The sequence below is a fragment of the Pongo abelii genome, chromosome 12, assembly GCF_028885655.2.
Source record: "Pongo abelii isolate AG06213 chromosome 12, NHGRI_mPonAbe1-v2.0_pri, whole genome shotgun sequence".
Lineage (NCBI taxonomy): Eukaryota > Metazoa > Chordata > Mammalia > Primates > Hominidae > Pongo > Pongo abelii.
The window spans coordinates 38707993-38726399 of record NC_071997.2 but is presented as its reverse complement, the minus strand read 5'-3'; the positions used below and the strand labels follow the sequence as shown (position 1 = coordinate 38726399).

Genomic DNA, 18407 nt, shown 5'->3' with positions numbered 1-18407 from the left:
CAGTTTTCCCAGCACCATTTATTATTAAATAGGGAATCCTTTCCCCATTGCTTGTTTTTCTCAGGTTTGTCAAAGATCAGATAGTTGTAGATATGCAGCGTTATTTCTGAGGGCTCTGTTCTGTTCCATTGATCTATATATCTGTTTTGGTACCAGTACCATGCTGTTTTGGTTACTGTAGCCTTGTAGTAGAGTTTGAAGTCAGGTAGCGTGATGCCTCCAGCTTTGTTCTTTTGCCTTAGGATTGACGGGCTCTTTTTTGGTTCCATATGAACTTTAAAGTAGTTTTTTCCAATTCTGTGAAGAAAGTCATTGGTAGCTTGATGGGGATGGCATTGAATCTATAAATTACCTTGGGCAGTATGGCCATTTTCACGATATTGATTCTTCCTACCCATGAGCATGGAATGTTCTTCCATTTGTTTGTATCCTCTTTTATTTCACTGAGCAGTGGTTTGTAGTTCTCCTTGAAGAGGTCCTTCACGTCCCTTGTAAGTTGGATTCCTAAGTATTTTATTCTCTTTGAAGCAATTGTGAGTGGGAGTTCACTCATGATTTGGCTCTCTGTTTGTCTGTTATTGGTGTATAAGAATGCTTGTGATTTTTGTACATTGATTTTTGTATCCTGAGACTTTGCTGAAGTTGCTTATCAGCTTAAGGAGATTTTGGGCTGAGACAATGGGATTTCCTAGATATACAATCATGTCATCTGCAAACAGAGACAATTTGACTTCCTCTTTTCCTAATTGAATACCCTTTATTTCCTTCTCCTGCATAATTGCCCTGGCCAGAACTTCTAACACTATGTTGAATAGGAGTGGTGAGAGAGGGCATCCCTGTCTTGTGCCAGTTTTCAAAGAGAATGCTTCCAGTTTTTGCCCATTCAGTATGATACTGGCTGTGGGTTTGTGATAGATAGCTCTTATTATTTTGAGATACGTCCCATCAATACCTAAGTTATTGAGAGTTTTTAGCATGAAGTGTTGTTGAATTTTGTGAATGGCCTTTTCTGCATCTCTTGAGATTATCATGTGGTTTTTGTCTTTGGTTCTGTTTATATGCTGGATTACATTTATTGATTTGTGTATATTGAACCAGCCTTGCATCCCAGGGATGAAGCCCACTTGATCATGGTGGATAAGCTTTTCGATGTGCTGCTGGATTTGGTTTGCCAGTATTTTATTGAGGATTTTTGCATCAATGTTCATCAAGGATATTGGTCTAAAATTCTCTTTTTTGGTTGTGTCTCTGCCCGGCTTTGGTATCAGGATGATGCTGGCCTCATAAAATGAGTTAGGGAGGATTCCCTCTTTTTCTGTTGATTGGAATAGTTTCAGAAGGAATGGTACCAGTTCCTCCTTGTACCTCTGGTAGAATTTGGCTGTGAATCCATCTGGTCCTGGACTCTTTTTGGTTGGTAAGCTATTGATTATTGCCACAATTTCAGAGCCTGATATTGGTCTATTCAGAGATTCAACTTCTTGCTGGTTTAGTCCTGGGAGGGTGTATGTGTAGAGGAATTTATCCATTTCTTCTAGATTTTCTAGTTTATTTGCATAGAGGTGTTTGTAGTATTCTCTGATGGTAGTTTGTATTTCTGTGGGATCGGTGGTGATATCCCCTTTATCATTTTTTATTGCATCTATTTGATTCTTCTCTCTCTTTTTCTTTATTAGTCTTGCAAGTGGTCTATGAATTTTGTTGATGCTTTCAAAAAACCAGCTCCTGGATTCATTAATATTTTGGAGGGTTTTTTGTGTCTCTATTTCCTTCAGTTCTGCTCTGATTTTAGTTATTTCTTGCCTTCTGCTAGCTTCTGAATGTGTTTGCTCTTGCTTTTCTAGTTCTTTTAATTGTGATGTTAGGGTGTCAATTTTGGATCTTTCCTGCTTTCTCTTGTGGGCATTTAGTGCTATAAATTACCCTCTACACACTGCTTTGAATGTGTCCCAGATATTCTGGTATGCTGTGTCTTTGTTCTCGTTGGTTTCAAAGAACATCTTTATTTCTGCCTTCATTTTGTTATATACCCAGTAGTCATTCAGGAGCAGGTTGTTCAGTTTCCATGTAGTTGAGCGGTTTGGAGTGAGTTTCTTAATCTTGAGTTCTAGTTTGATGGCACTGTGGTCTGAGAGACAGTTTGTTATAATTTCTCTTCTTTTACATTTGCTGAGGAGAGCTTTACTTCCAACTATGTGGTCAATTTTGGAATAGGTGTGGTGTGGTGCTGAAAAAAATGTATATTCTGTTGATTTGGGGTGGGGAGTTCTGTAGATGTCTATTACGTCCGCTTGGTGCAGAGCTGAGTTCAATTCCTGGGTATTGTTGTTAACTTTCTGTCTCGTTGATCTGTCTAATGTTGACAGTGGGGTGTTAAAGTCTCCCATTATTATTGTGTGGGAGTCTAAGTCTCTTTGTAGGTCACTCAGGACTTGCTTTATGAATCTGGGTGCTCCTGTATTGGGTGCATATATATTTAGGACAGTTAGCTCTTCTTGTTGCATTGATTCCTTTACAATTATTTAATGGCCTTCTTTGTCTCTTTTGATCTTTGTTGGTTTAAAGTCTGTTTTATCAGAGACTAGGATTGCAACCCCTGCCTTTTTTTGTTTTCCATTTGCTTGGTAGATCTTCCTCCATCGTTTTATTTTGAGCCTATGTGTGTCTCTGCACGTGAGATGGGTTTCGTGAATACAGCACACTGATGGTCTTGACTCTTTATCCCATTTGCCAGTCTGTGTCTTTTAATTGGATCATTTAGTCCATTTACACTAAAAGTTAATATTGTTATGTGTGAATTTGATCCTGTCATTATGATGTTAGCTGGTTATTTTGCTCGTTAGTTGATGCAGTTTCTTCCTAGTCTCGATGGTCTTTACATTTTGGCATGATTTTGCAGCGGCTGGTACAGGTCGTTCCTTTCCATGTTTAGTGCTTCCTTCAGGAGTTCTTTTAGGGCAGGCCTGGTGGTGACAAAATCTCTCAGCATTTGCTTGTCTGTAAATTATTTTATTTCTCCTTCACTTATGAAGCTTAGTTTGGCTGGATATGAAATTCTGGGTTGAAAATTCTTTCCTTTAAGAATGTTGAAGATTTGCCCCCACTCTCTTCTGGCTTGTAGAGTTTCTGCTGAGAGATCCGCTGTTAGTCTGATGGGCTTCCCTTTGTGGGTAACCTGACCTTTCTCTCTGGTTGCCCTTGACATTTTTTCCTTCATTTCAACTTTGGTGAATATGACAATTATGTATCTTGGAGTTGCTCTTCTCGAGGAGTATGTTTGTGGCGTTCTCTGTATTTCCTGAATGTGAATGTTGGCCTGCCTTGCTAGATTGGGGAAGTTCTCCTGGATATTATCCTGCAGAGTGTTTTCCATCTTGGTTCCATTCTCCCCGTCACTTTCAGGTACACCAATCAGATGTAGATTTGGTCTTTTCACATAGTCCCATATTTTTTGGAGGCTTCGTTCATTTCTTTTTATTCTTTTTTGTCTAAACTTCCCGTCTTGCTTCATTTCATTCAATTCATCTTCCATCACTGATACCCTTTCTTCCATTTGATCACATTGGCTCCTGAGGCTTCTGCATTCTTCACGTAGTTCTCGAGCCTTGGCTTTCAGCTCCATCAGCTCCTTTAAGCACTTCTCTGTATTGGTTCTTCTAGTTATACATTTGTCTAAATTTTTTTCAAAGTTTTTAACTTCTTTGCCTTTGGTTTGAATTTCCTTCTGTAGCTCAGAGTAGTTTGATTGTCTGAAGCCTTCTTCTCTCAACTCAGCAAAGTCATTCTCCGTCCAGCTTTGTTCTGTTGCTGGTGAGGAACTGTGTTCCTTTGGAGGAGGAGAGGTGCTCTGCTTTTTAGAGTTTCCAGTTTTTCTGCTCTGTTTTTTCTCATCTTTGTGGTTTTATCTACTTTTGGTCTTTGATGATGGTGATGTACAGATGGGTTTTTGGTGTGGATGTCCTTTCTGTTTGTTAGTTTTCCTTCTAACAGACAGGGCCCTCAGCTGCAGGTCTGTTGGAGTTTGCTAGAGGTCCACTCCAGACCCTGTTTGCCTGGGTATCAGAAGCGGTGGCTGCAGAACAGCGGATTTTCGTGAACCATGAATGCTGCTGTCTGATCGTTCCTCTGGAAGTTTTGTCTCAGAGGAGTACCCGGCCGTGTGAGGTGTCAGTCTGCCCCTACTGGGGGGTGCCTCCCAGTTAGGCTGCTCAGAGGTCAGGGATCAGGGATCCACTTGAGGAGGCAGTCTGCCCGTTCTCAGATCTCCAGCTGCATGCTGGGAGAACCACTGCTCTCTTCAAAGCTGTCAGACAGGGACATTTAAGTCTGCAGAGGTTACTGCTGTCTTTTTGTTTGTCTGTGCCCTGCCCCCAGAGGTGGAGCCTATAGAGTCAGGCAGGCCTTCTTGAGGTGTGGTGGGTTCCACCTAGTTCGAGCTTCCTGGTTGCTTTGTTTACCTAAGCAAGCCTGGGCAATGGTGGGCACCCCTCCCCCAGCCTTGCTGCCGCCTTGCAGTTTGATCTCAGACTGCTGTGCTAGCAATCAGTGAGACTCCGTGGTTAGCCAGGTGCGGGATGTAATCTCCTGGTGTGCCGTTTTTTAAGCCCGTTGGAAAAGCGCAGTATTAGGGTGGGAGTGACCCGATTTTCCAGCTGCCATCTGTCATCCCTTTCTTTGACTAGAAAAGGAAACTCCCTGACCCCTTGCGCATCCCGAGTGAGGCAATGCCTCACCCTGCTTTGGCTCGCACGTGGTGCGCTGCACCCACTGTCCTGCGCTCACTGTCTGGCACTCCGTAGTGAGATTAACCCGGTACCTGAGATGGAAATGCAGAAATCACCTGTCTTCTGCGTCGCTCACACTGGGAGCTGTAGACCGGAGCTGTTCCTATTTGGCCATCTTGGCTGAAAGTCCAACTAATGCAAATCTTGGAGTCATCAGCAGATAGGTGACATCTGAAACCACAAAGTGAGTGATATTGACCAAGGAATGATGTAGGTAGAAGAGAGAAAGGAGCCAACTGTAGACATCTGGGAGATAAAGAGAAACCAGCAAAGGAGACTGGGAAGGAACAGAGACGTAGGAGGAATGTCAGGGGAGGGGGAGGGGTCCTGGTCCTGGGAGCCAATAAGGAAATCATTTCAAGGAAGAGAGAGTGTGACCAATTGCGTTAGATGATGTTGATGGCTTAAATGAGATGAGGACAGAGGATTGATCATTGGGTTTAGTGATGTGGAAGTCATGATGACCCTGGCAGGACAGGTTTGGTGGTGTTGGGAGAGAAATTGAAGATAATAGTGTAAGCTAGTGCCACAAGGTGTTTGTAGTAAATGGAGGGAAAGTTGGGGGAGATAACTGGGGTTGGGGAGGTAGGGTCAACAGAGTGGTTTTTAAATGTTATTTTATTTTAAGGTGGGAGAAATAATAGCATGGGCCAGTGCTAAGACATGTGAAAGCAATAGTCTGGTAGTGCCTAGGACACAGTGTAATAGTAAGTGTCTGACACATAGTAGCTACTCAACAAAAGTCACTTAAAAATTTAACTAAAAAATTCAGTAATATTTTTCCCCTTTCTTCTATTATATTATCCCTTCTGCCAAAATTTGCCCTTCTTATGTTTCATTTATACAGCGTAAAGATTAGGTAGGATGTGTCTGAAAGTCTCTTTGTTACTAGCATGTCTAAGAGCACTTCAGCCCTACTCCCAGTGATAGCTTCCAATCATTAGGGAGTATCTATTCAACCCTTTTCTCTCTTTTGGCATGCAGCGTAGTCATAGGGTGACCAGCCATTCTATTCTGTCTTGGGCTGTGTCAGTTTAATTACTGAGAACCCTGTGCTGCAGGAACCTGCTTAGGTCAGGGCAAGCTGTATGGGTAGATGACCGAGACATAGGGCCAGTCTATATGCACTTTGGCAGAGAGAACTTGTGCTACTCCAGCTGGGTGAAATGCCTCAGCATGGCACTGGTACTAAGACCCTCATAAATAGGGGGAGCTGCTATTGTTCTACTTCTTATTCTTGATTCCTTCTACCCATGTTCCATGCTATTGGCCCTGAAGGTGCTTCTTCAGGACTTCGTGTGTGTGTGTGTGTGTGTGTGTGTGTGTGTGTGTGTGTGTGTGTGGGTAGAGGAGTAGCCCTAAGGCTTTGTTTGACTTCAGTGCTTCTCTTCTCTGGTGCGCAACTTGCCTGATGCAGGGCAAGGAGTTGGAACTATCCTCTCAGCTCTCTGATTTAGGAACAGCCGTCTACATCAGCCCAGTCCTGGCCTTGCACAAGCCCAATGTCTCAACCTGTCAACAACGTCACTTTCTTAGGGATCACTCTTTGTCCAAAGACATTCTGACATCATTGTTAGAACACCTACAATCAAATTTACTAGAGACATTCAACCAGTGAAAATACCTTGGGGTACAATGGATCATTTTCAGAGTGTATCTCATAAGGAGAAGACTATAATAATAATAATAATAATAATAATAATAATAATAATTTTTGTTATTTAAAATTATGAAAGTCAAATGGCAATCAAAGGTATATTTTCATGCATTACTGGTGGTTTGTTACTAATGGGAAGGACTACTTTATTACATTTATTTATAATTATTTTAGAGGAAAAAAACTTAAATATAGGCGACAAGGCAGTTGTTTCTCCATAGGACTATATAAATAATTGTTTCAGTTATAAATTTTTAACTTGAATAATGAAGTGCTTTGGTGCAAATATTTAGGTTTTAATCATGCAAAGCTGTCAATTCAACTTCATCGTGCAAACCAATTTGATATTATATTTATATTGTACTTCTCCAAATGTATAACCTTGTAAAAGCTTGCTTAAATTACCATTTTTAAAAAAACTTTTGAGAAATCTTTTTATTATGAAAATATTCTTCAGGAGTTCCTCTGTGTGTGTATGTGTGTGTGCAGGGTAATGATAGGCAAGTTACTCAAACTCACTGAGCCTCAGTTTCATCACCTACAAATGATGACTATTGTTACCAAGCTTATAGGGTTGCTCTAAAGATTAAACGAGTTAATGCATGTAAAACATTTAACATAGGCTTAGAGTTGGGACCCTCTCTTATAGCTGGCTTGCCTATAATACTGGTTTGACTTCATTCAGAGGATATATTGCAATTGGAAGCAAATCCACTGACCACAGATGACAGCCAGGGCTAGCCACATCTCTCAGGATGTTGCCTCTAGTCCTTCCCTCCAAGAAAATCTGAGCCGCTTCTACGGATGAATTTTGTTTCCCCAGGAGAATTTGATGGGGAAAGCTTATCCTCTGCAGACATAAGTGAAGGCTGGTTTCATGCACTTGGCTCACCATTGCCTGCCAGGAATGTTTCAAAGTAGTCATCCCAGCTTCCCGGGTCAGGGAGTGCTTTGTTCATCCTTTGAAAATGGTAGTAGGACACCAGGCTATCCTTGGCATTTCTTGACACATAGATTATCTAGAGTGGTGAGAGGAAACAAAATAAATGATACAACAAGTTAGAAATTGGGCATTCAGTGTGCATAGCATATCTGTTCTGGTAACCATGTGCTAAAGGTCATGAATGCATCTTTGTTCTCTTCCACTCATCATCCAGCAGCCAGAATGATCTTGTAAAAATGCAAATCAGATGACATTGCTTCCCTGTGTAAAACTTGTCAATTTCTGTACCTTGGTCTTATGATTAAGTTCAAAGTTCTCAACCTGGTGTTCGGGGTCTGTGTAATCTCGCCCTCCGATTCCCTTTGCTTACCCTTCCCTGATCTCACTTACCTTCCCTTCTTCTGTGGTAGTGCTGATTTCATGGCTGTCCTATAATGTTCCTGATTCTCCTTCTTTAGTGTGTCCTGCTCTGCCACTCTACTCTTAAATCAGGGTGTCTTAAAATGATGACCTTCAAGAGGTCTGTCCCTCTCTCTAAAAGTGTATGCAAAATTGTTTATAGATGTGTACTTTGTCAGGAGTGGAGTCACAACTTTCTGTAGATTCTCGATGGGGTTTATGATCACTAAAAGTTTGAAATAGTTAAATGTTGGCCTTCTTTAGTGCTCTGCCTGGGGCCTACTTTTATTTTCACTATATTTGCTTTTCCTGTTTTTTTTTTTTGTTATCTGTTTCTATTGCGATACATTTCATATGTTTATGATTCACGAATTTGTTTCTAGTACATGTCTGTCTCCCGAGCTAGAGACCCATGTATCTGTATCCCTACCTGAATGTTCTGCATGCATTTTAGACTCGATGGGTTCAAAATTCAATTAATCTTCACACAAACTAACTGCTCCTCTTTTATGATCTCTTTCCATTAATGGTACCACGATCAACAGTTACAGTGACAAAATCATACAAGATGTTTCTTTTTCCATGTCTTCTATAGCAGGTCCTTGAGAGATCTTGTAAATTCTGCCTGTTATGTACATTTGGAATTCATTTTCTCACTGCCTCTGCCTTAACCCAAGCCTTTTAAATTCTTTTCCTGGACTATTGCCACCATCTCCTCACTGATATCCTGTTTTCAGTCTTGCGCCAGTTCTGTTCACCCCTCCCTACCACCACATCCCCCAGGGGAGCTTTCTAAAATGTAAATGGGATCATGTCACTTCCTTGTTCATTTCACATTCTTCAGTGGGATCCAAGTAGCCTACAGGTTAAGTCCAAACATCTTAGCAGGCAAGGCTGTGCAACAGGGCATCTCTGGCTCCTTCCCACCTCTCATGCTTCTTTTCCGGCGTTGGACCTATTTTCTTAAGTCTTGGCTTTTGCTCTTTCAGTCACATGGAATGTCCTTCCCTCTCTTATCACTTGACAAATTTATGTCTGTTCTTTATGCCCTGACTCCTCTGTCACTTTTGTTGACCCTCCTTTTCAAGAAGTTTCGTGCTCCCCACTTTCTGCTCCCATGACACCTTTCCTGGTTCTTAATCTCTCATTGATAAGGGTGGGCTCAGTATATACCTACTTCAAGAAGAGAGAACCAACATCTACTAGGTTCAGTTCTGAGCCTCTTAGCCTCTTAATAATGCTATAAGGTGGAGGTACCTGAGCATGCTTTTGGTACTTGCTAGATTGCTGTTATAGTTATTCTTATTTTACTGATCCTCCTAGCCCAGGCCTGGCTCTATTTGTACTAACAATATATTTCCATTTGCTTTCAGTCATTCAGCACCCCCTGCCCCCAGACTCCAGATCTACGTAGGAAGATCCACTAGGGTCAGTAAGGTAGAGTGAGTAAGACCCTGGATGTACTCTAGAGAACCAGAGACAGTAAAGGTGTGGATCTTGGCAAGCTGTCAGAGGGAACAGAATGCCACATGCAAAGGGAGGGTGGGGACTGCTTTGGCTTAGTGCCAAGGCCCATTTATAGACCCTCCCTGTAGAGGAGCACTTTTTTAGATTGAAAGGCAATAAATGGTCTCTTGGTGCTCTGAAAGAGTTAAAAAAAATTCCTTAGTGACCAATTTAAGACATACATGAAAATGCATCTGCACCCTTGTAGACTTCAATATGGAAAATAAATTTGATGTTTACAAAAATTTGACTTTCATCAAGTCTCAGAATGACTAGGGCTTGCAGCTTGTAGGCACCTTTAGATGTTTGCAAGAGACAGTTTAGCTACAAGTGAGATAAAGTGAGAGGATAGTAGAGCATATAGTTTTTAAGATTCCTTCAGTGCCACTTTCTGATCATTTAAATACTCATTACCTTAAGATTGGCAGGAGGCCAACCATATAGAAGCTTTAGAAGAGTTCTGTGGTTATAGGAGGCATAGAGTAGGTGGTATAGAGTAACAGAAAGAGCATGGGCTGTTGGGTAATGAAGAGGTGGATTTGCAGCCCATCTCTTCCACCTTCCATGTGTTTGTCATTAGACAAGTTATGTAACAGCTCTGAGCTACAATATGCTCAGGTACCTCTACCTTATAGCATTGTTAAGGGGCTAAGATGCTCAGAAATGAGCCTAGTATATGTTTATCCTCTCCTTCTTGATATAGGTGTATGCTAAGCACATCCTTATCAATGAGAGATTAAGAACATGGAAGATGATAGTAGGTTCCATAATCTGCTCCTGGCAGACACAACGTAGGGATGGCTGGGCAATGGTTATGACACAATAAACTGCTCCCTATGTTCTCATGAGGAAAATTTGTCTCTAAATATTTTCTGTTTTAAGCTTACCTTACAGTTTTCCTCCCAGAAGGATGGAGGCAGTAGTTGTACAGGAAGATGAGTTTTCAGGGTCCTTGGGGAAGGCATTGCGTTAGCCTGGTCAATCCCTGCAAAAATTTTCCTGGCTTATTCTTTAATTTTTAAAAAAGTTTTAATTTTTATGCAGTTGATCTTATCGGTTTTTTTCCTAATGGCTTCCGGGTTTTGTGCCATGTTATGCCTTCTTCACCCCTAGATGATAAGAAACCATTTCTCCCTATTTTCTTTTAGTACTTAGCACTTTGTATTTCCTTTCTTACCTCTGATTTTTTGCTACATTGGCCTTCATTTGGTATGTTATTTACTGTTAAGTGTCCTCTCCATTTCTCATCGCATTAGCCTTCAGAAATTACCACAGTTCCGCTTGGCAACAAGGGATTGTTGGCACCAATGCAAATGAGGAAAATGAGACCACATTGGCAGAATTCAGATTCCATGGTGATCATCCAGGTGACCCAGAATGAGTTTACTTTATATTTTTTTTAATTACCATGAAAATAAAGTCATAATTAAGAAATTGTTTTAGAGGTCTTGAGGACTCTCAAAGATGTGTCCACAGATGGCCTCCAGGGTAAAACCCAGATCACTTAGTATGGACTAGAACACTTTTCAAAACCTGTTCCCCATTATATTTAACCCTTATTTTGGCCATTTTTCTCAAGCACTCTGGTATGACACCAATGAGCGGTTTGGAAAACCCGGCACATGTTAGTCTAGTTCCCCCCATCCTACCCCTGCTCCCACAAAAAGGGAATGAGAGAGAAGACAACGAGCAAATTTGGTTTTAGGCAATTTGTTTGTTCATTCATTTCCCAGAGATGAGGTCAGAAGTCAATTGTTCAGATGGAACTAGAATGGATTTTTGTAGAAAAAGTCTAATTAAAGATGACCAGGTAGCAACGCTGGTCCAACATGGACTATTTAATTCCACTCTATCCCTCAGATACGTATAGCTGGAGTCCATATAGGAGACACACACACATTCATGCACACTGTATAGCTTAGTGGTTGAGAGCATGAACTTAGGAAACAGAATTCCTGAGTCCAAATCTTGGCTCTGCTACCTATTAATTGTGGACCTTCAACAATCATAATCCCTCTGTATCTCAATTTCTTCACATATAACCTGGCAACCTGGCAGCTACCTCACAAGTTGTGAAGAATAAGTGATTTAATATGCGAAAAGTATTTAGAATAATGCCAGCCATTTAAATGCCCATCAATGATAGAGTGGATAAAGAAAATGTGGCAGATATACACCATGGAATACTATGCAGCTGTAAAAAAGGATGAAGTTCATGTCCTTTGCAGGGACATGGATGAAGCTAGAAGCCATCATTCTCATCAAACTAACACAAGAGCAGAAAACCAAACACCACATGTTCTCACTCATAAGTGGGAGTTGAACACTGAGAACACATGGACACATGGAGGGGAACATCACACACTGGGGCCTGTTGGGGGTTGGGGGGCTAGGGGAGGGATAGCATTAGGAGAAATACCTAATGTAGATGATGGGTTGATGGGTGCAGCAAATTACCATGGCACGTGTATACCTATGTAACAAACCTGCGCATTCTGCACATGTACCCCAGAACTTAAAGTATATATATATATATATATATATATATATATATATATATAAAAGAATAATGCCTGACACCTGATATGTGCTATGAAAGTCTTAGCTATGACTATGACACTTATTTTTTCATGGGAAGTGCATGGTGCACTCCAAATTTGAATCTGTGGTCCTTGGTGCCAGACGTCTTTGGCACTGACACTGGGGTGCCGCATGAGCAAGCAGGGACTCTGTTGGGTGAGAACTGTGTAGCTAATGCTTGGCACTTGTAACTGGTTGAACACTTTGTTTAATTGAGAGATTGTACCTCTCTATTGTTAAGTGTTGAAGAGAAATACGTTAGGCGAAAGGATCTATCTAGATTTGCACAAGAAAAGTTATTTTTCATCCAGTACTTAGAATTAGGGATTAAAGGGAGTTTTTCCCCACCAGAATATGTTTGACTTTCAGACTGACTACTTTTGAATTGTTAACCTTTATGTGAGGACTGTGGGTTTGTAAATGGAAGACTTACCACAGTGTGTCCTTCTTATCCACTCCAGGAAAGGGTGTCGAAGTTGAATGGAAACGTGCCTGCTTTTCTCAATATCTCCATCATTTTGTATCAGATCTACAATTTCCTGTGTCCAAGTTCCTGAAAGAGAGTAGAATAAAGATCTGAGAAACTGATTATTGATTTTCCACAACTTAGAATTTAGAAAAATGCTATAAAAAATTAATTTGCCTGTTAATACCTCACTTATGTTGCTTACGACATTGAATTAAAACCAACTATTAAGATAATCTTTTCCTCACCAGAAAGCTTAAGGGTTGAAATGTGACTTCTTTATTTTTGTAATCCAATGATGTACTTAAAAAAATCTGAATATGCATTGGTATTTCTATAAAACGATAATACAAATAACTATTATATGTAACAACAGGGATTATTTTAAAAATTTCCATTTGAAGAAAATTGCAGAAATTCCCAAACCCTAACTTTTACCATTAAAAGCTCTGGCTGCTAATAAGTAGTCTAGTTTCTCTTCCTTGGGTTACTTTTATTTTTTTATTTTTTATTTTTTTTTTAAGAACCAAGGAACTGACACAGTGTCCATAATAAGAAAAAGAAGGAAAAGTAAGAATTTCAGATAATCCACAAACTGAAAAAATGAGATTGAATGAATTCCTCTTTCAAAGGCAAAGAAAAGTTAAACAGTGGCTTCTACAAGAAAGGTGAACTCCTTATAAATGAAAAAATGACCTTTGCTGAATTTGAGAGTAAAATTTGTTTCTCTTCACGGTCTTGTCTGAGATCTGCTTCCTGATTCTGGGGCTTCCTTGGACTGGGTCCTGGCTTCTGCAGTGTCTGTCCTCAGAAAGTGCATCCTTATTTCGCTTCTGGGACACTTGGCTGACCTGGTCCTGTTTTTCTGTGGGGAAGCATGGATTGGATGTGTGTGGGGCTGTGGAATCAAATGGACTCGACTCCTATATATGATGTATGTGTTGGGTGGTTTTGGATGAATTATGTAAACCTGATATATATTAATGATTCTCATGTGGTTTTGAGAGTTGGAAGAGAAAATAGGCAGAATCCAGCTTGTCATAGGCACTAAAGAAATGGTAGCTGTCTTCATGTTTTGACGGTGTTGGCGTACATCCCGAGGGCCAGAGCTAGAACAGATGGAACCACTGTGCTCGGGGAAGCCCTGGGGAAGAAGGTGCCATTCTCATCGTGGCTTCCCCATACCAGTTTTCTGTGATCCTGGTCTCCTTTCCCTAGTACCCTGATGGAGGTACCTGGGTGCAGTGCCATGGCTCTAGCTCCGCCTCTAGACTATGCCCTTGTGCCAGCTGCTCAGCTCCTGGTCAGTTCCTACTCTGTACTAAAACCAATTTATCTTTCTGCCCTTCTGGGGTCAGCACTGTCTTCGTCTTTGAACCTTTGTTGCCTCCTGATGATGTGCTGTCCTAATTCCCAATCCACACTGCTTTGGCAGTTCCAGAGAGCCCTTCTCCACAGAGGCTAGCTCTGCTTTTTCCTCTCATCTCTGAGCATGGAATTTGGGCCTTGCTTGCCTGCAGCCTCTCAGAGGAAGTCATGGGTGCCTCTACCTCCAGACTCCACCTTTGTAATTGGCTCTGCTGTCGTAGATGCTGTGAGCATCTCAGGAAACCTGGGCTCCCTCAGTGGCCCTGACCCTATTCCTGTTTGGCCCACACTGTGCAAGGGCTTCTGCCAGACCTCCTTGCCGCACATTCCAGACTTGCTCCCAACTCAGCCTGCTGACAGGGCACCTTGCATCATGAGTCGTACTCACCAGTAACTGCCTCCCTCTTGCCCCGGGGAGCTGAATTCCAGTAGATTATGCTTCTCAGTCACCACTATGGACTGGTTTCCAGCACAGGTTGATGTCTGCTTTTCCGTGGACTCCACCAACAAGGTGGCAATTCCAGGCACAGTTGTTGACCTGAATGGCAACTCAGAAAGCCATGGCATGGCTCAGGCAAGCTGTGGCAAGGGCTGTGCTCTACAGCTATTCATGGATATTGTAAAAGGCGATGGATGCACAGCCCAGAGTTTGCTTCTGAATGGAAGTGTTTATTCCATCAGCTGCTGGGGATGCTGCTGGCAGATGGCCCCCAGCTATTCAGCCCTCTCCAGGTCCCTTCCTGGGACATCTTCCATCCAGAGACTGGCTGACACTCTGCTCCCCTCTCCCCAACTGGGATGGAACCAACTTTGCAGGGCCATCCCAGCTTCAGATCATCCTGTAGGAGGCTTTTTGCTAGGACTGAGTTGAAGCTCAACTTCTCCCTCTGGAAAATCCTGCTTGCTTCCCTTTACTTCCAGGGGGAGTGATCCCAGGAGCACTCCCTAATAAACATCTCACATACTTACCTTCAACTCAGAATCTGCTTTCTGGGAAGAAAAGGGGCTGGTTTGGGAGTGAGGATCATGATTTCAGATTATGACAGGCTGACTCACTTAGGCAAGTAGTAGATGGGGCCTGGAACCTAGCATCTGGGATGGCTTGTGTTTTATAGGGTCACTGTAACCTTCCAACTTACCCAGGGCAATACAGCTTGATTCTGTTGTCCCAGATTAATTACTAACAGTGTTTCTTTCTGTATCAGATGACTTAGTTTTGAGGATAAATGATGAAGTCACCACAGCATCAGGTCAGCTGTTTCCCGCATGTCTCAAGTATCTGTCATGCCCTGTAGCTAGTCTCAGAAAAAATGTTCTTTCTCATTTTCCAAATTTGAGCTGGGAAAATGCTCAGTTCTCACGAGTCTCAAGGAGGTAAACTTCTTAGTCAAATGAAATTTTCTTTTCATAATTATTTCCCACTTGTAGCATAGTATTTCTTCTTCCACATTGATAAGTGTTATCCTAGAGGGAAGTTACTAAGAATGTGACCCTGGATAACTTGCCTTGCTTTGTAAAAAAGGCTGTTCAAGTTTTCAGGGGATAATCCTGCCTCCAGGAGAGTCAAATAGAATCTGTGTTGATAGAACTGACAACTTGAGGAAAGAAAACCCAGTAGTCACTCCAGGCTGTGGCTGGGGCTGTTTACAAGTACCAAGTGCAGTGCCCATCTGACAGCCATGTGATTAATTAGATCAAAACAGGCACTCAGTTCAGATCTTTCTGGCTCAAAGATTCACTCCACTGGTTGCCAGGACACTACCCACTTCTGACTTCTCTGTCCAACATCTAAGTGGGAAAGCTTCTTGGGGTTTGGTCCTGTGCCCTCTTTTTCCTCTATGCTTTCTTCCCATGTGATTTCGTTCATTCCCATTGCTTTGAACACCATCTTTAGTAGACACTGTTGGTGGCTTCCTCAGATCCCCTGTACCAGCCTCTTGCACCCCCTCACCTCCTCCACGGCTGTGAGCGTTGGCCACTCATGTCTCTCAGCTACCTGCTTTGCTAGAGAAGTGTCCTCCTCTGAAGGGAGGCTCCTAATAGAGAAAGTCTCCATTCTTCCACACCTTCCCCTCCTGCCCTAACAACATCAGGGCAAGGCTTTACCCAATGCCACATTTTTACTTGGCCCCTTCCCCTCCCCTATCCTATACATACCCTTACTGTTTTTTTTTTTTTTTTTTTTTCCTAAAGAGCACCCTTCCAATAAATCATGTGTACCTGAATCCTTGCCTCAGGCTCTTCCGTAGGGCATTTAACCTGAGATTTCACTATCTATAGCAACTCCAGTTATATCTTCAGCCAGAGTGGGCTTCCCTCTGTGCTGTATTTCTGACAGCCCCCTGACGTCAACACTTAGTGGTCTAAAGGTCACCTCAAACTTAACATGTCCCAAACTGAGCTGTAGTTTAACCTGCCTACCTTCTGCGCAGGCTCCATGCCTCTCCCTCTCCCAGGCTTTCCCATCCCAGTACAAGAGGCCACTCAGTTGATAAAGCCAGAAGAGAGTCACCCACAAGTCATCACTTCCTCTCGGATCTCAAGTAATTCTACCTCCAAAATACATCTCAATTTTTCTCTGACTCTTCATTTGCACTCTCACCTCCTTAGTCCAAGCTACTTTCTTTCTCATCTGGAAATGGCAACACATAACATCTTGTGTTCCCCAGTCCATTTTTGACTCCTTTCAATCCATTCAACTGCCTAATAGATGTCCCGGCCCCTCTCAGACCTGGTCCTCTCTGGACTTCCCTGAGTCAGTTCTTGGCACTGGCATCCACCTGATCATTCCAGCCCCAAAGCTTGTCTCCTCTCTTTCTCTCACCCCCCATATATCATCTATCAGTAAGTCCTACTGCTCCTGTCAGCATATGGAAATCTTCCTCTCCATGCTCCCTGTTATGGGCTAACTTATGTGCCCCCCAAATTAATATGTTGAAGTTCTAACCCACAGTACCACAGAATGTGACCTTATTTGGAGATAGAGTCTTTATAGAGGTAATCAAATAGAAATGATGTCATTACGATGGCTCTAACCCAGTATGACTGATGTCTATATAAAAAGGCAGGATTTGGAGGTAGATGTGCACACATGGAGAGTGCAATGTGAATGTGAAGATGCCATATACCTGCCAAAGAGAGAGGCCTGGAACAGTGCCTTTCCTCACAGCCCTCAAAAGAAACCAAGTCTGCTGGTACCTAGATTTTGGACTTGTGGCCTCCCAAACTGTGAGACAATAAATATCTATTGTTTAAGCCACTGAGCTAGTGGTACTTTGTTTCATAGCCACAGCAAACTGATAATACATTCCCTATATAATAATCACAGTAGCTGAGAATTTCAGAGTACTGATTCCTTAATCTGAATTAGGACCCCCAATATTCTTTCATTACACCCTCTACATTTCTTTCTAAGATCTTATCACAGGTAATCAAAATTCTGTGAAATGATTTGTTTAATGGTTTAATGTTCTTCTCTAGACTGTACTGTAAATCCCTGCAGGACAAAGATAACGAACATTTTACCGATCACTATGCTTGGTGCCAGTCTCTGGCATTTAGAAGATTCTTGATAGGTAATTGTTGAATGAAAGAAAAAAAATGAATAACATGGATTTTTTTAACCGGAAGAATCTGCTTTGACTAGTTATATATTTTTGATATACCAACAACTCTATCTCTAAAAAAATCCCTATAGTTTTATAGAAAAATCTTAGATCCTTTGCCATTCTGTCTGATTTATAGACAAGGACACTTCCTTCCTCTGCTGTTTGACTTTACTACATGACCCCATAAGGTGCTGATACATGCTCCAACTTCTACTTCCCTCTTCTCATGTCCATGTACATACCTGCTTTGGGGTAAGAAGCAATGAGCAGGTCATCAGGCTTGGCTTGGAAGTTCCAGACCTTATCCCAGAAATCGCATACTTTCTTTTGAAGAATGATTCCATTCACTTGGGAAAATTCTTCTGGGGGTAACAAGCCGCATTCTAACTCACTTGTCTCCTCCACCTTATACTTAACCATTTCTTCCACCGTGGTCTTGGGCACCAGCAGGGGAAAGTAAAAAGTAAATGAAAGTCGAGATTCACACGGGTTTTATGTATTCAGTGCTTTGGGCACAGAGCTGTGGTCATTCATTACAGGTAAATATGTTCAGGCAAACAAAGAGACAATTTGAATGGCTCCTGGGTAGAACTGGAACAAAATCTTCAGCACTGTGCCAGAATAGGCCTTACTCTTTCTACTGGTGAGATTCTGGCAGGGCTGTACCTCCATACTGCCACGAGGAAGAACAGCAGCAGGGCACCAGTCCAGGGGCCTGCGCAAGTCCAGGAGGTCACTTCCTGGTCCTGTGGATGCCCATGGAGATGGGGAATTGAGAGAAAATATTGAAGGAATGCCTGGAGCAGGCCTCCAGGAATTCCCTTCCTTCTTCCTTGTCTTAACCTGGAGTTACTCTCCCTACAGAAAGGAAAGTGATTCTTCTGGGTTTGGTTATCCATGGAGATTTGGAGAAACACCTTCCCTAGACCCATGGAGACCCATGCTTCTATTGAGGCATATCACATCCTAGGTGCCCATGTTAGGTGCACATGTTGCCAGCTTGGACAGTCCAGCTGAGAATTCCATCCCAACTTCCAAGACTTACTTAGAGAGTTACCTAAATCTCAGGTCTGTTTCTGTTCTGTGAGAGGTTAGA

General features: G+C 42.1%; 1 protein-coding gene across 1 annotated transcript in view; it reads right to left on the bottom strand.

Moving 5' to 3' along the window:
* The window catches only part of LOC112132108 (sulfotransferase 1C1-like), a 34744-nt gene extending 16968 nt beyond the window's left edge, over nucleotides 1-17776 (bottom strand). The window contains exons 1-3 of the mRNA XM_054547872.1: nucleotides 17554-17776; nucleotides 12303-12422; nucleotides 10177-10274 (exon numbers count right to left, since the gene is read on the bottom strand). Coding sequence (XP_054403847.1) covers nucleotides 10177-10274; nucleotides 12303-12422; nucleotides 17554-17731 — 396 coding nt within the window. The 5' untranslated portion in view covers nucleotides 17732-17776. The remainder of the gene's footprint in view (nucleotides 1-10176; nucleotides 10275-12302; nucleotides 12423-17553) is intronic.
* Nucleotides 17777-18407: the final 631 nt, after the last annotated feature.